The sequence below is a fragment of the Sturnira hondurensis genome, unplaced genomic scaffold (assembly GCF_014824575.4).
Source record: "Sturnira hondurensis isolate 20B ecotype Veracruz unplaced genomic scaffold, ASM1482457v3 Scaffold0008897, whole genome shotgun sequence".
Lineage (NCBI taxonomy): Eukaryota > Metazoa > Chordata > Mammalia > Chiroptera > Phyllostomidae > Sturnira > Sturnira hondurensis.
The window spans coordinates 5363080-5387316 of record NW_028081528.1 but is presented as its reverse complement, the minus strand read 5'-3'; the positions used below and the strand labels follow the sequence as shown (position 1 = coordinate 5387316).

General features: G+C 36.5%; 1 protein-coding gene across 1 annotated transcript in view; it reads right to left on the bottom strand.

Annotated features, from left to right (window-relative positions):
* Positions 1–24237, bottom strand: part of ABCB5 (ATP binding cassette subfamily B member 5) — a 95359-nt gene that overhangs the window by 800 nt on the left and 70322 nt on the right. The window contains exons 20-26 of the mRNA XM_037056246.1: positions 18351–18554; positions 15453–15553; positions 14458–14598; positions 6341–6497; positions 5802–5999; positions 4429–4635; positions 1077–1223 (exon numbers count right to left, since the gene is read on the bottom strand). Of these exons, the coding sequence (XP_036912141.1) occupies positions 1077–1223; positions 4429–4635; positions 5802–5999; positions 6341–6497; positions 14458–14598; positions 15453–15553; positions 18351–18554 (1155 nt within the window). The remainder of the gene's footprint in view (positions 1–1076; positions 1224–4428; positions 4636–5801; positions 6000–6340; positions 6498–14457; positions 14599–15452; positions 15554–18350; positions 18555–24237) is intronic.

Genomic DNA, 24237 nt, shown 5'->3' with positions numbered 1-24237 from the left:
TTCACTTTTCTGATGAGTGAACTTAGATTTGAAAAGCTTCAGTCACTTGACCAAGGTCACATTGATAGTAACTGATGACACTGATGAAAAAGAAAGTTTTTTCTTTCATAACACACTGTCTCCTTGGAAATCAAGAATGATAATCACCTACAAACAACAGAAGAGCAATTGCGTAGGGGTTAACCATATGAGTTCTTAGGTCAGACACCCACTATTGGCATTTAGGAAAGTTACTTTACTTTTCTAAGCCTTAGTGTTCTAATCTGTAAAATGAGCACGATGATAAAATAACCTAGTTCATTGAATTGTTATGAGGATTGAGATACCAGCATATAGTGAACAGTCAATAAATACAAGTTGGGGCAAATGTAGGTTTATAGTTGTGAGTATGCAAAACAGAGTTTATTCTTGTATTATTGTTACTGTATTAATTTCCACACGGACAACTGTAAATCTATGTTTGCCCCACCCTGTATTAATTATTATCATTTATTTAACCAATGTACATTTAACAAATAAGTGCCTACTAGGAGTATGAAACTCCTGAGGGACAAAGGACATAGCAAAACCAAACATCTGAAGGGTTCGCAGTGCAGGTTTCCTGTCACAGGGCTGCCTGCTGCCTTGCCCCCTTCTCAAACAGAGCTAATCCTCTGTAGGAGGTGGTGTAACCAGCAGGCTCTGACGCTGCTGTTCAGATCGCTCTGTTACACAGGCAGGTTGGTAGACTGCCTTCTTAATTTGTTTGGCTTAATAGGACTAATAACAAAATAGAAAAGTTAAATTTCTTGTGCTTTTTCCTTGAGTGGATAAACATCAGGCCCCTTTTAAAATAATGAGACAAATTCAAGAGAGGAAAGCCTTCTAGAACATGAGATGCCCTGGGTCCCAACTCTCTCCCACCTCCCCACCAGCCCCTAACCTTATTTTACAGGCCTATTTCTTAATTAGAACTGGTGACCCCATGACTACAATTCTCTCCAGGCTGTTTCTTCCTTTAAACTGACTTTATTTCTTCCATGATACTTCACTCTCATATTTGATATTATATTCTGAGGTGAAAAAGAGGATGTTACCTTTTCATTCTCATTGTCAAGGGCTGAGGTGGCTTCATCCAACAATAAAATTTTTGGTTTTCGGAGAAGAGCCCTTGCAATAGCTAGTCTTTGTTTTTGGCCGCCAGAAAGCTGTGCTCCTTTCAGTCCAACTTGTGTGTTGTATTTCTGTTACAGGAACATGCAATTAAGAGAGCAAGGCTTGGTTATTTAAATTACCATGGCAACTGTGGGCGAGAACCATCTAAATATTTCAAATTTTGCTACTCTGGAAAAATTTGTGTCCCAACAAGTGCTGAAGTGTATTCTTGTGCTTTGTTGTAAATAAATGCTAAACCAGCGGTAAACACCATCTCATTTACATATCTAATCTGATCACATGCAGCAGATCTTTGCCAGTGTGCTCCTACAAAGGAATTGTCTGAATTAAAGCATAGGAAAAAAATTATTGGCAAAAAGAATTTCCAAGTAAACACAAATCTTTTTCCATTGTTACATTACCTTCTATTTTGAGGTCAAAATAACTTAAAGCATCTAAACACATGGAAACTTTTTGGTTCCTTTATTTGGCTCTTGCTAAATCCCTATCAGCAAATCCCTCCAGATGCCAGAATGCTGTTCTCAGTGTGTAGGTAGGTATCTTTCTGGCTGTGAGTTAGGCTGGCATCTTGATAGTGACATTTAGCATTTCACAATGTTTCCAAAGCTCTCCTACTTACTAATGACCCCCTCCAGTGTTTCCCTCTGTAGAGGGTAAAGGAAATTTCTCATCTCCTGTAGCCTTTGTAGTCTGCTAAGTCAGGATCGATCAGTTTAGTTGGTGGAAGCTGTCTCCTGCTTGTTTTCCAGATGGTCCCATTGACTGCTTCCCTCCAAGGTTTCACACCACTTTCTAGTAGTGGTAGCCAGTTGTCTAACAAAATACATGCCTTTGGTACCCAGACTAGAATGGGAGGAGGGGTTAGCTCCACTGGAAAGTAAGTCCAAGGGTAAGCCTTCTAAAGGTGGATCCTGTAGCAGATCACAGAGAAGGTGCAGCATGTGACTACATGCTGTTCATTTTGTCTTAGTACGTTGGAGAATTGGAATGAATTGTCTCTCTCTTTACATTTGACTACTTTAGGAGGTGCCACTCAGGCAAAGTGAGTATGGAGAGAGCCTATGACATAGTCTTAGGACAAATGTGTCTACTTATTCAAAGTTCATTTTTCAATTTAAAGTACGCAGTTGCTTGCTTTATATAAAACAATGCATGTGTGAATTATTAGAGTTCAGGGAATGTGTCTTTTCTGAAGTGAAATGCTCTACAAAGAAAACAGACTTCAGCTATCTCCTCTGAGATTTTAACTGGGACTGCCAGCAGGCCGGGCCCCTTCCTCCTAAAATGTATTTTTTATGAACTTCGGAATCATAGGGCAGGGTAATCTGATAAAACTATGTCATTTATTTCCACACACTGCAAAATTTCAATCTAAATTGGAGACTCCAATCTTAAACCCAAAAGAGAGAAGATTGGGGAATGATAATGGGTTTGTAGCTCTTTCAGCTAGACTTGCTTAAATTGTACATGGATTTTTCCACGTACCTGAAGAAGGTTCATTCAATACTATTTTAGAAATTACTTTGAATTTCTTGTCTTCTCTGGACTGTAGGAAAATATAAGTCTCAAGGATGAATTAGATGAAAATCAAATTCAAGTGTTTTGCCTATCATTAAAAAGAACAGGTTATAAATGTAGATGTGCACATTGTCTCCATAGCAACTTTAAAACATTTTCAGGTATTTAAAATGATGATTTTTGTTTTTTAATGAAGAATCATAGAGTTCCATTCTTTTCTGTTTAAACTGAAAATCTAAATCAGTTTTCTGGCAAACACTGGGATAGTGAGTGTTCAGAAATCACCTGTTTTATGAGGTCTGTCAAGAAGTGATCCAGCCATGTACAATGAAAAATAGAGACATTTTCTGAAGAAGATACAAATACAAGGAACTTTGTACACAGGACAATGACACCTCAGTCCCCTTCAAAGTAGGTACCTTGGGACCTCACACAGTTCTCCCAATCACCATCAGCTGCCCTGTCATATTTTTCTGAACTTCACCAATGGTCTGAAATCTCTTCCCTTTCAAAGGTGATTTTAGTTTGGGGAAAATCTGGAAGTCAAAGGGCACCAAATTGGGACTGTAGGGGGACTGGGTCACCTGGCTGATTTGATGTTTCACCAAAAAACTCTGCATGAGATGCGATGCATGAGTGGGTGTATTGTCGTGATGAAGCTGCCAATCACCAGTTGCCCATAAGTCATCCCAGTAGTTCACGTGGAGGAGTGTTCAAGCTCAACACAAAATTGGATACAGATTCATTGCTCTACTCCCTCAGTTTGAATGCCATGGCCACACAGTAAATATGCTCACTCATTGGCATCTACCATCCCCACTGACTAGTACAGTGAAGTTGTCATTGTTCATGCGCATTCCAGTCCACTTTTGGCTGCCAGGTTACATGAATGTCATGCACACTGACATCATTATATTAACAATGGTTGGACTTTTTCTGGAGAGACCTGGTATGAGATGCCCAAGGGGCAACAGCTTCTTACTATGAAATGGGCTAAAAGCCATTTGGGTCCTAGAGAGAAAATCAGAAAGGATTAGACAATCCTCAACCAGCTGGAAAGTCCTGCAGGGCCCTGGGGAGGAGTTGCAGAGCGGCTCCAGTGGTCTAAGCCCTACCCAAGGAGCAATGGTGTGGCTTGCCTGAGCTGCCATTCTGTGTGATACTGTGGGGACCAGGGGACATCTACACATGGTCTGTTTCTCAGAGGAGCTTCAATACCAAGGTTGTATTGCTTCAAGTTGTCTCCTATGCCTCAGGCTGACATTTCCAAACACCTGCAGGTCATCTCCATGATATATATCATACATATATTACCCTTAGCACACTTCAAATTGACTCCTTGGTATTCACCCTTGTGAAATCCTGAGAGCTACATCTGTTTAAGAATTCCATTTTTTTTTGTTAAAAGGAAATATACTATAAATTGTATATGCTGTACATTACATATATTTAACACATGATATTATTTAATATCCCCAGAAAGGTCTGAGGAAACAACTGATAATCCAATACACAAATATTTGTGAGGAAACATTTCATTATTCATTCTAAGTAAGATTAAAAAAGGCTACATATAGCCTCATGTAATTTTGATCACAACACATACACAATTTGTGCATGTAGGGGTAGGGGAGGAAATGAATCTTGAGAGCTTTTGGAAATTGGAACTGGGATTGGCTGTCTCTGAGCTGGCCCACTAAACTATTTAGGCTAACTTAGCAGCTTTGTAGCTCAAGATTTCAGATATTCTCTTACCTCAGGGAGACCCTCAATAAAAGAATGGATATTTGCTGCATTTGCTACTTCTTTTATCTCATCTAATGGCACCACACGGCTATTATCACCATAGGCGATGTTCTCAGCAATGCTGCAGTTGAAGAGCACAGGCTCTTGAGAAACAATTGCTATTTGGGAACGGAGCCATTGCACGTTCAACTCCTTTGCATCCACACCATCAAATAGCTGCCAAGACCAGAATGGAGAATGGTTTGTGCAGATCCAACAGTGTGTCATATTACATATAAAATTATATAAATAATAATATATATTATTATTTATAAAGCATATAAAATATTACAGTTCACTGTATTCAAAAATATACAAATCATAACAAGAAGTTTAGGCATTCAAGCTATTTAGTAGTATAATGTTACCCAAGGAAGGCTCATAAATCATATGTTGCATACAAGCCAACAGTGAGAAATGACTAAAATGCCAACTCCCAAACTTACTTGTCATTTCTAGGAGTGGCCACATATTCTAGACACCTGCTCAGAGTTGAGAATAAAGCCTGCTGCTCTGTTCTAAGTTCTTATGGAAAATGAACAACCTCCACTGTAACAGGACTGTTGCATTTTATCAATTGTCACTGAGAATCAGTGATGGGGAAAAGGTGGCAAATTACAGGAGAATAACAACTAATAAGGACTAACAAAAGTCTTTGACTTCTAGGAGCTTTTTTGTGTGTGAGGAGGAAGAGGCAGAACAGGAGGTGGTGTCTGTGTTGCGTGTAATGCAGTGGTGGTTGAGGGGAAAGGATAAATGAAAACCTGAAAATAACATAGTGTAAGAAAACCGTTAGGTGAGAAAAACACCTAGTCTTTGGAGTTCAAAGGAGGTAAAGGTTGCATTTTGAGATCAGGATGCAGGATTTACTGGAGCTGATTCAGATAAGACCCAATTATGCATAATGTTTTGAGAACTGGGGTTGGGGGTTTTGAAGATGGGGTGGGGGGTAAAGAGCAGAATGCCTTAACCAGGGAGGCAGAGGAAAAGTATTATCTCTTAAACAAGAACAAAATAAAGGAAGAGCCTGGATATGGATATTAGACCATTCTTCTAAACATTAGACCTGTATTTTAAAAGAATTCCATGGTGTATAAGATCAAAATTTCTACTGCCATAATGGTTGAAGAATCTTTGGGTCTTTATACTTAGCCTCAAAGTTCTATCCATTATTTTTGTTACTGCTTTGCTTGTCCTCTTAGTAAAGGGATAGAATTTGTTTTCTTTCTCTTAGCTAGTGTACTGTTTTGCTCTACCCAAGCCAGTGAGGATGTTAAGCTCAAGAGACTGTTTAAGAAGAGCACACTAATCCACAGATAAATTGTATTTAAATTAGGTCTTACTATTTGTCCTTTCATGGGGTCATAAAATCTCTGAAGGAGTTGGACAGAAGTGCTTTTTCCACAGCCACTGCTCCCAACAAATGCTACCGTCTTCCCTTTCTCAATACTGAGGGATAAGCCGTGAAGGATGAGGACATCTGGACGACATGGATAGAAGAAAGAGACTTCTCGAAACTCTATATTCCCTTCACATGTGTCCTGTGAAAGAAAGTTGACAGCATTTAGAAGGATGCCTTTGAAAGGCTGTAATACATTATAGCACTGTGGATGAGTGCTTTTTGGAAACTGTGCATGTTTCCATACTATTTAAACATCATATTCCTCTCCATAGAGCTTCTGATTCCACATTGGCTTCTGTTACTTTTGTTTACATTTTTATATCTGTACTTCTTGTTGTGTTCACTACTGGGCTTCACAAAATTGCTTAAAAGCCCTGGTTTCCTTTGAATTCACTACACAAACACAGTCCAATCTGCAGATTAACTGTTAATATGGACAATTAACAATAAGTGGACATTTAAAATCATAGATGTACTTACTGGTTTTTTCCCTTCTTGACTATAGCTGTTTATAGTTGGCTTCTTTTCCAATAAAGCAAATAGATGTGCAGCCCCAGATTTGGCTCTTGAATATTCAGGTGCCAAAGCAAGTGTTTCTCCAATGGCCATAGCTCCATATGCAATTGCAGTGAAAACTCTATTGGAAGATAAAGCATTGGGATCTTAATTAGTCCCATTTCAAACAATGGAGTCCTAAAAGTAAAGGAAAAAGCAGGCACAGGAGTATAATCTTTTGAACCAGACACCACCACTAATACTAAAGGCCCAACAATGATATCTCTTTTGTAATAACCACAATAAGCTTTGAAGCTCAGGTAATCTTAAAAGTTTCTCTTCCAGTTAGAGACACAGATCAAAGGCCCTAACTAGTGAATATAATTTTTTTTAGCCATCTTGATGTAAGGCTCACTTGCTTGGAAACATGAGAGAGAATTCAACTGATATTAGGAAGAATGAGTCTCTGGAAGTGAGATCTGAATGTACACATTCAGTATGAGTGTTCTCCCCTTTTTTCTGCATATACTATCATGTAGTTAGAACAGATAATTGATGCCACATGATTTAAAGACAGCAAAGCATGGATTTTGTTAAGCTCTTCAAAACAAAACCTGATTAAAATGTACCTTAGCAAGATATGAAGAAGAGTTTTGATCTTTTAGGTTTGCTATAGATTATGATGTCAGTTTCAAAACATGTTAATTATAAAGTGGTAAGTATGCAAATGATACTTGGAAGCATATAAAATATTCATGGGAATGTGGCATACCACATGATCATGGTTGAATATTATTCTTTTTCATTTTAGACATGAAAACATTTTACTGGAATGAAAAATAATGCATTTTAGTAAGCAGAGCTAAATGTACATTTCAGCTAAGACCGGATAATAAATTTCACTGGCCACATTTAAACATCAGACAGTAAAAGGACATCACAGAACCCAGTTGCTAGTGTGCTGTGCTGGATGACAGCAAGGTTAACAGGTGTGGGCTCCTTATGAATTTCTCTGGAGATGGCACCTATCAAGGGGTGGGTGTTGATGCCGTCTCTTCAGTGACCCAGACCTTAGTTCCTGACTCTTGATTTCACAAATGTTAAGCACAGCAGAAAATATAAAAACACCCAGTTTACTAAGATGTTGGATGCTAAAATTATTGTAGGCACTAGTTCTGTGATGTCAAGGCATTTTTAGTATTAATACTTAACAGACATTGTTTAAAGCTCAAAATACCTTGCAAAATATTCAACACCCAATTATAAATATTGGAAGTGGTTATTGAGTTTGGGTAACACATCAGAGGTTTTTCTTTTATATAATGCAAAAAAAAAAAAAAAAACAAACCGAATCAGATTTAAACCTCAGTTTAATCTATGAGCCAGCAGGTGAGATAGGAGGATAATTGGATTATGAGTCAGGTGACTTGGATTCTGTTTCCATAGGGATAAAGGCTTTTCAGAACAATTGAGAAAATACCTTCCTCTTCTGATTTGAGAGGTCTGAAAATATGTACCTATCCCAAATTTCAACCATTGTAGTCATTTAAAGCATTAGGTATAGATTTATAAAGGCTAATGTCTTACGTCCCTTGTGAAATGGAAATTTATCAAGAAGGGGAGAGGGACCTTCCATTTAGAATTTGGGTCTGTGAGAGGCAGATGACCAGATGCACAACAGATCAAAAAGAAAAGTTTCAGCAGAGGAGGTAGAATTCCAGTTTAAAGCCCCGAGGCTGTCTTTATTGTGTACGTGCTGAGTGGGATGGGGGTTGATGCTCATGAGGATTATATGGATGGAATCAGGGACATTTCATCTTCTTTATATTTTTCCCCATGTGCAGTAGGCCAAGGCTAGCCTGCTACAGAACCTGTCCTAACTTAGTCCAGCCCAGTTCATTACAGTAAACTAAACTGCAATTGACTTCTACTCAAAGTGTTTAGTGCACAGCAACCAGTGCTATCACTCCATGTCAGAGTTAAAACCACATCCTTCAAATCTGGTCCAGACTCTTGGAAGCATTTGAAACAAGAGCCTACTCCAGAGAAATGTTCAGGCCAACTTCCCATGCCACTGCTTGTCTGGGGAACTTCATCTACTTGGGAATATATAAAGAGGAACAATTTGCTATAATAAGAAATGTTTTTAAATCACTAACTTTAATGTTTTAAAGTATTAATCTATAATAATTGCCTATGTATTCCCTTCATGCCTCTAAGTAAGATTATAAGAAACATTGCATAGTTCAGAAATGATTTTCATGTTGAACTCTTGATGCATAACTATATAAAATGGGAATTAAAAATCCTAAAATTTAACTTCCATAACTTTCTTAAGCTTAAATTGTACATGGGAGAATAAATCTTATTCACAGTATTATCCTTAAATGGATTTATACTGAATTTATACTTCTATACTGAATGTACAGTAAAAATGTTTGGGTTGGTAGGGGTTGAGGGAGAAGAATATTCAACAGGAAGGATTTTCAGGTGCTGGGTCTCCTCTTCTCCAACCTTACAGGTTTTCCATGGGTTTATGGGCCATTGTCACTGTACCCTCACTACACTGGNAAATCTTATTCACAGTATTATCCTTAAATGGATTTATACTGAATTTATACTTCTATACTGAATGTACAGTAAAAATGTTTGGGTTGGTAGGGGTTGAGGGAGAAGAATATTCAACAGGAAGGATTTTCAGGTGCTGGGTCTCCTCTTCTCCAACCTTACAGGTTTTCCATGGGTTTATGGGGCCATTGTCACTGTACCCTCACTACACTGGTCTTTTCAATCATGTCAAAGCAATGGGAAATCTCCTTGTTCATTGTTGCTGCTGAAATACAATTTGAATTTTAAATAAGATCTTTTGGCTAATAAGAACACAAAAAAGCATAGAAATAAATAATCCTTATTTAAGACAAATGGCAAATAGGAATATCCTACACAGTTACTGATTCAGATCTAGTTTTCCCCTTTAACCCTGCTCCCATATACAGTTTGTACCACTTTGACGACTTACTCTAAGAGGGAAAACATGGGATTTGGGGGTTAGGGGTTCAGAGTGAGGGCTCTGAAGCCAGATGACTGGGACAACATACACACTCTGCCATTTATTTGCTAGCTGTGTGACCTTGGGCATGTTCTCCATGTTTCTGTTTCCTTGTTAGAAAACAGGAGATGACAAGGCTATACACATCTTAAAGGGTTATTGTGAGAATTAAATACATTAATAGCACAAGGTGCTTAGTATGATGCTTAACAAATGTTTAAGTTATTATTCCTTTCATAGAACTGAAAATTAGTGAATGGCATGCATTCTACTGGAAACTAAGATCTCACAGTTCTATAAGCACAGATTGGCACAGCAGACCAAATTGCAACATTGGAGGTCCCCACTCAGTTTCCTTTTTCTGACTGGAGGGCAGAGTATCCTTCCTCACTGAGGTGACCATTATGATTATTCTTATACTCGTTTCTCCTAACATCCATATAATAATCCAAAACTCCTTTCTTCCCATCCTAAATTCCTTCTTCAACAAATGGGAAAGGGAATATACACAATTTATATTTATTTGGTACTTTGGGTTTTATAGAATGTTTTCATATACATTATACCATTGGATCACAAGGAGACAGGGCAGCAGGAACTCTTATCACTTTTTAACAAATGAGGAGAAGCCCAAAGAAGTCAAGGCTAGATTTGCCTAGGGTCACATAACTATGAAACTTGGGACTGGAACCTCTTTATTTATTGTTTTCCCTTACATGTGCTCTTTCCAACAGTAAGCTGCCCTGAACTATCGCTCTCTGCATGTTGGAGTTTGTTAGCACTTGTCTCCCATATTAAAATCTTCAGAGGAACCTAGATATCAAATCTCCCTTGATTTGTCTCCTTTAGATCCCTCCAGTCATTGACCCCTCTATTTAGTCTCCTTATCTTGTCCGCCTCTCTTCTGGATAATCTCTGGGGAGGAGTGGGGCAGAAATTGGGTGGCTGCCATCAGAGTGAACACAGGAGAAGACTTGCTTTCTTGGTTTGGCTAACTAAGGTTGCTCTCCAAATTACAATGATCACATACACGATTCTTCCAGGGCCTTCCAGCCTACCAGAGCAAAGACAGTAGTGGAAGCCTAATTGGCTTTTCTCTATCCCTTATTATTCAAGCTATCAACCAACCACCAATATTTATTGAAAAATCTGCCTATACTGTTCTTTCGGTCAGTAATCACATTGAATTTTCAAAGTCCTATATGATTTCCTGTCAATAGCCACATTTGGAGTTTTGAAGGACTAGGCCGAAATACAAAGGCCTCCTGGCTCTGCTTCACAGGCTGCTTTCAAAGCTGTGGCTTTATTATTACCATACTAAAGGCTGCCATGCCTGGATTCTTTCTCATCTGTGTGCTCTACTTTGCTTCCTGCTAATACAAGTAGCAAAGAAGAAGGAACAGACAGGAAAACTCTGAAGTGGGGGTACGAAGAGTTAAAGAAACTTCTGCTGGTCAATAATGGTTTCTGGACAATATTGCAAAAGGAAAGTCAGCTAGAAACTAACCTAAAGACACTAAAAATCACACAGAAGAAAATTATTTTCTATTTTTCAAAGTCTATGCATTTATAGTGAAGTGAATTGAAAGTGTTGCCAGGGCTAATGGAAGCAGAAGGGGACAGTTTTATGGAATGTATGTGTGTGAGAACCTAAACAAGAGATTTTCTACCCGACTATGCATCAGTGGCAAGGTAGCAGAGTGAACATGTTATCACCTTTTAAAAAAATGCTCATTTCAGAGAAACTTCTGTAATAATAGAGATGGATGGAGACAGCTTCTACTGTAAGAAATGTATGTTGCTGATCTTACCTTTAACTGGAACATAATCAACAAAAGAAAAAAGCAAACAAAATATAACCAGTCATTGAAATTAAGAACAATCTAACAATAGCCGGGGGGTGGGGTGGGGAAGGACAGTGTGAAGAAGGGTTTTCAGGAGCTACTATAAAGGACACGTGGACAAAACCAATGGGGAGGGTGGAAGCAAGGGACAAAGGTGGCTTTGGAGGGGGTGAGAGAAAATACAGACAGCTGTAACTGAACAACAATAAAATAATTTAAGTTAAAAATAAGAAATGTATGTTGCCTTTTTTTAAAGGAAGTAGTTAAGGCTGATAGTAGCCATGCTGATAAACTGATATTATGAGCACTTTAAGGACTGTGCCCCTGCCTTTCATTTCTTATGGCACACTGTCATTTCTTAAAGAGAGACAGCTTACCCATCCCTGTGGCTGTAAATCCTGAAAATACATGCACATTTTACAGGTGAATAAAACATCTTTATTTTTAACAATAAACTAAAATATAAAAAAGTAAACTAAAATATGACTTTCCCAATTTTTATATAAATCTAGGAGATTTCTAATAGTGGCCAAAAGAAAGCCCTAAGGTTTTAAGTGACTATGGAGAGTAGCATGGGATTCTGTCTCCGTGTTTATATTTCTTGAAAAAGTGTGATCCTCAGAACAATCTGTGGTATTTAGTAAAATGTAGATGCCTGGCCCTAAGCCAGATCTACAAGTGTCTGGGTTAGAATTGTGGGTGAGTTTTGGGTATCTGCATTTTTAACCAGCTCCTTGATTGGAAACCGAGTTTGGACACCATTGATTGAAAACCAAGTTTGGAAACCACTGATTGAGGGAATGACACAAACTTCTTTTTACCTAAGGAATATTCTAGAAGGACAGAGTATCTTTGTAAACTTCTTCCATTCAATTAACTGATTAGATAGAGAGCTATCACCCTAGATTCTGGGATGCACAGAGTCTTCTAGGCCAGGCGTAACTTAGTGTGTCTAAAGGGACACTTGTGACATATTCATGGTGGTTGGGGGGAATACACTGGGTTTCTAAGAGGCTAGAGATTTTGGTGTTGAAGACAAATCTCATCTATTCACATTTTTGCATACTTCTGTACTCATATTTTCCAGAGACCCTCTCTGTTTTGTCCACACTATAAAAAGCATAAGCATGCTTATTCTGTCTGCAGTCTCGTTAAATGAAACTCAGAAAGTGATATGAGTTGCTCTACCTCGGATAGTTCCCTGTTTCTTCCTTTCCTCGGGCACTGGGAAATACCAATGTGATACTATTTACTAATCATTACTCTTATGGTGATAATCTACATATATTCTGACAGCTAAAATACTTTGTCCAGAAATGACCCTTTTTAAGGAATTTAATGAAAAGTAATTCAGGAAATATATGCTAGTAGGAAAAGGAGTTCTTTTATTGGGGCCTTTGATTCTCTTATATTTTAGGGTCATAAAATAACATTAGGCAAGTTACTTTTTCCATTTATGTTAAGAGAATCAAACCATCTCCAGATATTCAAATATTTAGAAAACTAAAAAAGAAGTTTTTAAAAAAGTAATTTTACAGAAAGATTCTATGAAAGTTTGTCTACAGAATTAGTAACAACAGTAAATCGTAATAACAATAATAATAAAAAATGTCTGCCAAGCAAATCCTCTGCCATATTGAATCATGAAATTGATTTGTGCTTTGCCACTTACTGATGAAGTGACTTTGGGAAAATTAGGTAACCTCCTTGTGTCTTAATATTCCCCATCTGTAAAATGGGAGCCATAACATTTCACAGGGTAGTTGAAAGAATGACTCAGATAATGCATGAATCAGGGCAGCTGAGAGAATGAATCAGATAGGTGTGTGGATGTAAGGGGGGTGGAGGAATAGAATAATCTTGAAAAATAAGAGTAATATGGAAAAGTTGACTTTGTAAGCACATTTCCAGGAATGACTAGATTGCTTAATTATGAAGTCCAAATTTCCTTCTGTATTTTTATTTTATTATTTTAAATATTTTATTTATTTAATTTTGGAGAGAGGGGAAAGAAGGGAGAAAGAGAAGAAGAGAAACATTTATATAAGAGAGAAACATCGATTGGTTGCCTCTCATATGCCCCCAACCTGGGACCTGGCCCACAACCCATGTATGTGCCCTGACTGGAAATCAACCCAGCAACCTTTTGGTCTGCAGGCGAGCACTCAATACACTGAACCACACCAGTCAAGGCTCCCCCTTTATTTTTGATTCAGTTATTAATTCAGTAAATACTTATTATGTGCCTACTGTGTGCCAAGCTTTTGTTTTTGGTTCTAGGGAAATATCCGTGACCAAAACAGGTTAAGCTCTGCCCTCCCTGAGCTTATAGCCTATTCACTCAAATAAATAAGGAAACAAAAAGATAACTCCGTGTAGTGGTAAGTATTATACATAAAACAAGGTAATAAAATGGAGAGTGATGATGAAGAGGGGCAGGGGGATTTCTTAGGGCCATCAGCAAAAGTCCCTCTGAGGAATGAACTTAGGAGCAGAGGCCTGGATGGTGATAAAGAAGCAGCTTGGCAAAGACATGGGGAATGGTTGTTCTAGGCAGGGGGAAGACCAAGTGCAAGGAGATGGTAGTTTTAGGGACAGAAATGGCAAGTGTGGGGCTGATGTGCAGGTCACAAAAATTACAGTGATGGATAAGGTTGGAGAAGGAAGGCAGGGGCCCAAAATTCATACCTATGTAAACAGAATTCCAAAATAGAAGCTCCAACACATATTTTAGGAAGAGGCAACGTTGTTAGGATACCATACTTAATTCCAAATGTGACTTTTCTGAAGGGTAATACTGACGTGTGTTTCTTCTGGGACATTTGCTTAGCAAAGAACTCAACCTCGATTTAAAGTCATGTTTGATAAAGCTATCTGTACCTTCAGAGTTTTATGAAGCTTCACTAATTCCAGAAGGAATGGATGAACAAAAAACATATTTTACCCATATCTTCCTAAATTCTAATAAACTGAAATAGGGAGCAATTCACTTAGGAATTTAACTCAATAGATTACCTGTATTATATCAGTATCAGTATTTTAGCAGCTCGATTGAACTTACAGATATTAAATAACAAAAAATTAAACATTTTCCCAGCATGCCTTTCCCATATACATGATTTAAATGATAATGCCTATAAACTAGACAGCTTTCTGGTTAATTTAAGTACATGACTCATTTACAAGGTTTAAATATTTGTACAACTTACATGAACATGCCCTCTGGGGTCATTCGCCCAGCTTGAATTAAATAGACTCCAAATCGAAACCCCACTGCATAGGCAAAATACACAAAGGCATGGCTGAATGCATAACAGCTTCCAATGATCTGTGCTTTCTTCAAGGTATTTCTGAAATGCACAAAAATTTACCAAATACTGGGTCACAAGTTATACCAAGAACATTTCAATAAATGTAGAGTAAGGAATATAGAAGATTAGACGTGTTATTTAGGGGATATACATTTTCTAAGAATTGGAAATAATTTTTATAACTACTGAAAATTATTATTGGGAAAACAGAAAATGTAATGATTTTCTCTATAGCTATACACTTAATTCAGTATAACAAAATTGCCTCTATTTACTTTCAAATGAATGGATAAGTCTGAAAGGACAGTTAATGAAAGAGTTAAAGAGGTTTAGTTTAGAAGTATTTAGAAATATTTTCTGTCCTAATCTTTCACTAAAGAGAATAAAGTGTGGAAATTAAAGGTCAGTACCAATCACAAGCATGGGTATAAAAGGGTATAAAGCTATCTCTCTGATAAAGTAATACAAAGAGTATCACTGAGTAAATATGATAAGGAGGACTAATTTAAAATTAAAAGGGATGATCCATTTATTGTGTATATATTTGTTTTAAAATGTGAATCATTTTAGACATTCAATTTAAAAGGCTGAGCAATCTTGTTTTCTTTCTTGAATTGATTTCTCTGGTTTTCCTTCAGGAAAATAAGAAAAGGTGCACACTTAGTAAAGGCACATGGCAATGTGGGAAGAGCTAAAACATATTCTAATGGTGCTTGCTCTCGACTCCTCTTTTAGTCTTCTCTTGATGAAGTCAAATGAGAAATTATGGTATGCCATTATTAGGAAAGATTCCTGAGCAAATGAATTGGCAGGCAAAGCTCTGGGATCACCAGGAGTACTGCCTTTACAGGAACAAACTCTAGTTAACGGAGTCAGTATGAATCTACAATTACCTGTGCTGAGTCAGAAGCGTCTCCTCATATGTTTGCTCAAAAGCTTTTTCTCTGGTCAATGACACTATAGTACGTATATTTTCTACAGCTTCAGTTGCTATCTTATAAAATAGGATAAAAGATAGAAATAAAGTTAGTAAAGATCAAAAATCGCGTGGTCGTGAATTTCAGTCACTTACATAGGGGACATATTAAAGTAATTAAGTCGGTAAGTTTTCTTAGTGAGTTTTCTTAGCTTCCCTTTTTCTTTCCCCTAAAATAAGATAGGAAAATAGCAGTTCAGGATACTAGGCTCAAGGAATATTTCTTCTGAAAAGATTTAGTCCATTGACTTAAATTTAGCCTCCTTTAATTTTTCACAGAATTTCTATTTAAACTGGTTCCATAGGCAGAAGTTTCAAAAGTTAGTGAGCATTATGTCCATATGTAATTATGGAAAAGAACTGTCCTGTGAATTAAAAGATAACTCAAGGAGATGAGAGCAGATATAATAAAATAAATAACTATTTTATTCTAACAGAGAAAAGCAAATTGCAACCGAAAGCCCGGGGAATATTGCAGTAAAGTAACGGGGTGTGGCTATAGAATTATGTACAAGCTGCAGCTGTTTCTTACTTTATTGTCTGTGAAACTAAAAGATATTTAATTAAAATCTAACTGATGCTTTTCCATATTTATATAGTTTTAAAAAGGAGTAATAATGTGGGATCCAAAATGGAGACTCTTGGCTTAGAATAAGTTCATGGACATGGGAATACACATAGACTTGAAAGAGAACCTTCCTGCTTTCACCTTCTGTTTCCAGACTGGCCGAGTGGGTTGTGGGACAGAGTAAGACCTAGATGTACACAAAGTGTTCTTTGAAGGAAAACTGGGGTTATAGGGAAAGACTAAGTTTCTGGACTATGGCCAGGAAACCTGGATTCTACTCTCTATTTTGATGTTTTGTTTGAAATTCTCATTAATTTAAAAGTGAACTCAAAGAAATCTCAAATTGTAACATTCTGTGATATGCAAAGAAAATGGGTAAGAATGCTGAGCACTTGAAAAAATTTGAAATGAATAAAAAACATGAGATCACTTTTAACATTGGAGAAAGTGTTATTATGAATTTAGAACCTTAGATAATAATGCGTCTTTAAACTAATACTTCCATTTTAAGTCTGAAAAATAAAACATTTGATATTTGTCAAAAGCTATACATGCAACCAAAGAAGGAACAATACATTTTATTTATTCATATTCTCAGTTTTGGTGCCTGAAAAACTGACTGATTTAAAGCTACCGAGAAAGCTACTGTATATTGTGATTAATCATACAAAAAGGAAAAATCAAAGGGCACATGTACAACTAAAGCTCATGATGAGTAAGATGAGTAAAATATAATTAATTAGGGTCCCATTAATTTGGAAGTTGTGATGATTTGCACATGGGAGGCTTAAGTAAATTTTCACTGTGTTAGTTGCAAATAATACAGTATGTAGTTCAGTCTACACTGCTCAAGCAGATATTCCAAGGTGCTTATCTAGTGCAAGAAGCGTGGAAAGGTCCAAGGGTCATGCAAACCCAATTTTGATGGGTCACATGTTTGACGTCCCTCTTCATGAATATTCATGCTCCTTATGATGTGCCAACTGTGATACAGTCACTGTCTTACAGACCTTTAATGAATATTAAAATCATTTTCATATTCAGAGGATGTTTAACAGTGTGCTAAAGATTTGTGAAACTGTATTGTGAGAATAGGTAAAAGATCTGGGGATGGATGGCCAAGGCAGGACTCTGCATTGACATGAAGTAGCTTACTAGAGGCTGTCATGAGAAACAGGCTTTGGATCTCTAGCAAGATGAAAGCCAAGAGGAATAGGATAGAAGACCACCAAAAAGAAGGAGGAGGGGGAGAGGAGGGGGGAGGGGAAGAGAAAAGGGGGAGGGGAAGAGACAAAGGGGAGGGGAAGAGAAAAGGGGGAGGGGAAGAGAAGGAGGAGGAGGAGGAGAACTGAGAAAGTAATGCACTGCTCTCAACTGAAGAGACAGGGTGGGTAGAGATGGATGGACACTTGACAGGTTGGCTGGGATATTATACAAGGGAGTCCTGCTTTGGGTGCCTGATTAGATAAAATGACATCTCTTTCCATTGTTAGATGTTATGGCACTACAATAATAATGTTTCCCTAAATCTCCAATACAAGATTGTTTTCATGAATATTATTAATCCTAAGAAGCTTAAACATGTCAAAGCTTTTTCCAAGAAATTAAATAATTCATTTTAATCGGCATAAAAGTGATTCTTGTTTCTAAAACCTTGTTATAGTGACTATCAATTAAAAAATTTGCAGCACTTTATATTCAGTAACTATTATATTTCTTCTTTATTTTGAAAAATAAAATACCCAGAATTGTTCAAGAAAATTTAATTATTCAACAATCAGAGGACAGGGAATCATATGTTAGCAAAGTCTCCCATGATGTGGTAACAGTAATAATGGCTGACATTACTGAGTACTTACTGTCCAGATACTATTCCAAGTGTTTTGTACATAATAATACTGTTTTGTATAATTCAAAAATATGTACATGGATACTATTTTTCCCACTTTACAGATGAAGAATTGAAGTCCAGAAATGTTGACATACTTGCTCTTGTCACACATTTATTAGTGACATATATGGACTCTAATTCAGCCAATTTGACTCTAGAGCCCATGGTCTAAATCATGCACCCCATTGCTATAACAGACCTATATCCTATCCTATATCCACACTTGCCTGTATGCATTTCAGTACATATATACCACTTTATAGATTCCTAAGAAAAGAAATTAAGATATTGCAAAAAAGGGATTTCTGATTGTTTTCCCTTAAATGTTATGATGATAACAACAGTCTTTATTTTACCTTTCCAGCACGCTTAAGTTCTTGTTTATCTTTGTTGGCAAATCCAGTCATTGCTGAGGTTTCAATCATTCCTGTCAGAGCAAGTACTGGAGCAATACTCAGAATCAAGAGTGTCATCTCCCACCCATATATGAAGGAAATGATCACTGACAGTCCTATGTTAGTTGCATTTTGTGTTAAGACACCAATCCTCGGACCTGTTGCCTATAATCATACATATTGAAGGAAAAAATGTCAGTTAATTTAAAATTTATAAGAATTGTTATTATAGTTTCTTGCAAAACAAGGTAGGCTCTTTTTTTTTCAGAATGTATACTTAGATTTTAACTTTGAGTTCATGCTTAGAGATTAAATAATATCCACATTTTAAAAATGTCCTGTATTATGGAGTCATTTTGCTTTATCTACCTTATATCTGATAGTGTTGTTTTTTGATATGTTCCTATGATTCTTTAAATATCTTTACTTTCTGTCACAAGTAGGTTTTCTCAGCCCTATGCCTGGAATCTACCTTCTCCAAGGATTCTCAGTTCCTCTTAGAGGAGAATGCTATTTAGAAGTCAAAATATGGTGCCAGTTATACTCATTGTTAGTGAAATGTCAGTAGATAGAACTGGGGAATGTGTGTGTGTGGATGCACGCACACATTGAAATCTACTTTATTTCTCTAGTTATATTTCTTAAAATTCATGAGTTCACATCAATACCTACAATTCCAATCCAACACAGCAATGTCATTTTCAGCTCTCTCCCTTCCAAGATTTGTTGTCTCCTCTTCAACAGTGAGAAACCTGGCTCTCATTTTCTTTAATAGATGTATGTGACCGATCTCTCTATATGTAACCAGTCTGCCATCATGGCCCCTGCCTCTCCTCTGTGTGGACATATTCCTCACTCTGCTCTGGCTTGGTTTTCCCAGACAAGCATGCTGCCACACGTGAATGCCCCCTCCCCCACCGTACGTGGGCCCAAACCCAGCCCTGCCCTTTCCTCTGGCACTGATGGAAGGCTGGCTTCTCAGCCACTGTGCTAGGGGAGAGCTGAATTGAATAACGGAGGATATTCATTAAAATGTACACTTTGAAAGGGAATTTAAAATTATATCTTGAATCGCCTTTCTGCACTTTATAACTTGATTTCACTAAGCAAAGTCTAAAGAAGTATTATCAAAGTGGAAAAGAAGTTGGAAACATCATGGTATAAGGTAACAAAAGAAATTTAAAAAATTAAGTAGAAATATCTTTATTACTCTTTTACAAAAACCACATGTTTATGAATCAACTATCAGTAGAGGTGTGAAACATAATAAGGAAAATGTTAAATTCCTTTAGTGCTGGGATGAAAATGAGACCCTTATTTACTTAGAAACACAGCTATAATCAACCAATATGTCAATTCACATTTTAAAACATATATTTTACACTGATCATGAAAGTATGACCATTGGAAAAGGTTTAGATAATGCTAAAATTTACATCTTTACACACACACACACACACACACACACACACATTCAAGTTAGGATTGTTATGTATATGTAGCTTTTTCTATCCTGCTTTTATCCCTTTACATTATACTATAAGCTTTTTCCTGGATCATTATAGTCTTAAAATATTTAGATTGCTTCCTATTTTTTCAGTACTACTAATAAAGATGTAATGACTATCTTTGTGTGAAATCTTTGTGCTTATATTTCATTTCATAATGTTAAATTCCTAGTCTGAAGTATATGTTAAACAATATATGCTCTTACATTTTTGGTAGCTATTGTCTAATTGCTTCTCTAAAAATCATATCAGTTTTCACTAAACTACTTCCAAATTAGTATTGTCATTAAAGTAACAACAGTAAAAAGCCCCTTTTCTCCCCAGAGTTCTGTCTTATTCCTAAAAAAACTTCTGTGGCTTCAGTTTCAAAACTGCATTTGGCATTGATCCACTATTTCCCAATTTCTCACTAAGTTATCAAATAAAATTTCAAAAAAGTAAAAACAATAAGAGCAAACACCAAATCAACCACTAAATACTGAAAACTAAGATAGGCAGATAACCTATTTTAAGTGCCTTAGGGTATAATACACACAAACTCTAAGACCTATGAGGTTGAAGTAGGAATGTCACTTGGTAGTTAATGATGACTTACACTCTGTCTCTTGAGAGTTTAAGGATGAGATAAATGTTTTTACGTATAAAATTATGCAGTATGTTAGAGAAAGAGGTAGAGATACATGTCTAAATGAGCCACGCTAGATAAACATTTGAAAGCTACTTAAAACTAGTGCAAGGATTATACATACCAATCTCATTTCTCAAAACAATTCAGTGTAAACTTGTCAAAAATTTTAAACAATTTTGTTCATCAAAATTTTTGATGAGATGGTTTTTGTATTTGAGTGTTTCTTGGTACTTAATTTTCTACAAAGTAACCTGTACTTGCATATCCTTGCTTACCCAATGCATTTTGAATATCTTCTTGTGTACTTAAACTGCTGCTTGAGAATAAGATTATATACCTTTTTAGATGGTATTTTCATTTAGGCAACCAGAAACTTATTGAAATATTCAGTCATTTCAACCAAGAACAGGGCACAAACCTTGGCTTTTGGTGATGGTGGTAGAATAAGAAAAGTATGAATGTATTTTTCCCTTTCCATGAAGAATTAACAGAAAATAACAAATATTTGGCCTTGAAAAATACTATAAGCAATTGAGCAAAAAAGAAAATAAAGAGAAGGAACTTATGTACACAGACAACAGTGTGGTTTTGTGGGTGGGAGGTGGGTGGGTGAAAGAGGTGGGGGTGAAACAGGATAGATAGATAAATGGCAATGAAAAATATAATAAAAGATAAAAATTAAATTAAAAAATGTTAAAAAGAATAATACGGTAAGACCCAATAGAAAATGGTCTCAAAGAACCTGAGGCATTATGGGTATCTATGGAATAAATTTATAACTGGAATCAGAGTAAATTTAATAAAACTTCCTTAGATAACAAAAATATAGTTATTTTCTTGGAAAGTAAGTGCAGAAAATTATGCTTAAATAATTCTTTAGATAACAATTATTTTTGGAGTATCTACCAAGTCTAAGGTAGCATGGTAAATGTGGGGAATACAATTTTTGTAAGAAAATTATAGCATATAAAGAGAAATGGCTAGCAAAAGAAAATAGAGGAAAGGAAACAGTACACAATTGTAGAAGTAAAATTCCATATGGTACGATTTCAGCTTCTGGCCAACATGGAGTAATGGAATGGCTTTATACTCCCATCTAAAACAAACAAAAAAAACAGGCAAAAACATGAACCAATGGTATTCAAGGTACTGAACCTAAGGGCAGAGATGGGAAACAAACAAGGTAAGTCCTATCACTGCCCCAGTGTACCCCCCTCGAAAGAGCATCCAGGCGGTGGAGTAGGAAGGGTGAGCTGACAGAGCCCAAGAGATGACCTAATTTGAGTGAATGAAGCTGAGACTGGGAGAGTTGAAGGAAGCAAGAATTTGCTGCACAGAATACCAGAGAGAGGTGTATGGAAAGAGAAATGCAGATATCTGCAGAAGGTCCTCCATTATTCAGCTCAGCAATGCCTGTGTGAGGGCTGGGAATAGTACCTGGTCACACCAGTTAGACGGGAAACCTCATGATTCACATTGTTGGGTAGAGTATGTAGGAGGGTCTTGCCTCAGTAGTAGGCTCTAGTCCTGCCTAATAAACCTTAAAATCAAGATCCAAAAGGACCAAAATGTTTTCAGGTAATTTAACCACATCCCAGAAAAAAAAACAGACTTACAGAAATACAAAATTATTCAGCACTCAAAAATATTAAATTTGCAATATGTGGCATTTGCTCAAACACTACCAGGTATGCAAAAAAGCAGTAAAATAGGGCCCATAATGAGCAGAAAAATCAATCAATTGAAACTGAGCAAGAGCAGCCACAAGAGTTAGAATACAATGAAATGAAGTTATTATTGTATAACATATCGAAAAAGTTAGATAATCAAGATATCAAAAAGACCCACATCAAACTCTACAAATGAAAATTTCAGTGCTCATAAATAAACTTTCATTGGAACAAGTTATGCCCTTTTGTTTATCTATAGTCTGTTTTAACGCCACAATGACAGAGCTGAGTGGTTGCTAGAGAAACCGTAGTTCTCGCCTTGCGCTGCTGCTCAGTGTGCTGCAAATCCGGGATGTGATTATAATTTGACTGCATGTTAAGTGCCACGTGTATTGTTGAACTGACACTTTATCCTAATTTTAAAAACTATGAGTGCATATTCAACATCTAAAAACAAGAAAGGAAAAGACTCTGAATGTCCTGCTTTTAAGGGACAGTGAACTGTTCATTATTGTGTGTTCTGACTAGATACCGCAGTGTTGTGTTTATTATGCCATGACACTTTCGGTTACTAAAAATACATAAAACATATCAACATTAACAGATTAAGCACTCATTGCAATATTCCTAATTCACAGGAAATTAACATTCAGAAAAATTCAAAAATTTAAAATGATGTATCTTATCTTAGCATAACTTTTTTGTAAAACTAAAAAGTAAAAATGAGGGTAGAATCAAGCCTCTGAGTGGTTCATTTATTCGCTAAGCAGAGAAAGCCATTTATAGGTAGCAAGTTAATTAAATCATGTTTGCAGCAGTGAAGAAATGTGTTTAGAGAGCATAAACTTACACTGGATGATTAGCCTTTTGGTGAGAACAATGGCTCAAAAAGTTGAGAACCTTGACAACAATAACAATAGTCAATTAAAAACCAAGGTAGATTATTTTGCTAGCTCTACCTGGTTCTTGATAGGCTGGCATATGTTACTGATACTGCTCAACTGTATGTAGGTGTTTTGAGGAGCCAATGATGAGTTTGAAGTAACTGAAAAATTAGCTGCTATGAATAGTCTGTGTGGAACAGCTACAGGTGAAAATATTTTCAAAGAAGTTGAAAAAACTAAGTCAGTACAACCTGAAGTGGAATCTACCCAGATGTATTATAACTGATGATGGTGAAATTATTTGTAGCGCAGAAAAAAAGCTTCATTGGACAAATATACAAAGTTTGTAGAAATGTAATATAAAGTGTTTAATATTTTATTCATTGCATTATTCATCAGCAAGTAGTTTGTGGAAAATAATTGCATTTCATAAAGACTATTGGGACAGTATGGCTTTTGGGTGCTGAAAAGGGGGTGCAGAAAGAGACGGCAATTATGTCCTTATAATTTCATGCAACCTAGTCTTCCAAGGAATCTAAAATGGCCTCATACCTTTAGTAAAATGATATATTACCCGGAAAATAGCCTGTTGATAGACATACTGGCAGTACATGATTACCTCAGGCTGAAATAATACCAGCTGAGTTAGTTGTATTTAATCAACTATTTCAGGAATCATGTTGTCCTATGACTTTATTTCACTAGCATGTTCTTCTCATGACACTCAAAATATCAGACCTCTAAAAATTGCCAGGAGAATATATTTGTGCTCATTAGGAAAGATTTCAAAATAATGTTTATCTTTATTAAGGAGTGTTTTTAATTAACATTCACCTTAATAAATTTGATAAAATAAAGTGTCACTGAAATTGCATGATGAATAAACTGAGATGAAATGTAAGTTGCTACGATAGGAAATACGGCCCTGAATTATTTTTTTCATAATTCTTCTCTAGTGTAGTGTGACTTTGTGGGAAAAGAAATAGCGGACAAATAAGATGGTAAATAATTCTTCCTTTGATAAAAAGAGTATCCATTCAAGCAAGGGTTTATGTGAATAACAGGTTAATAGACACAGTCTCAGTCTTGAAATCTTTCTTCAGTTATTTTGCTTTTTTTTGTTGTTTTTTTCCTTTTTCCTTTTTTATTTTTATTTTT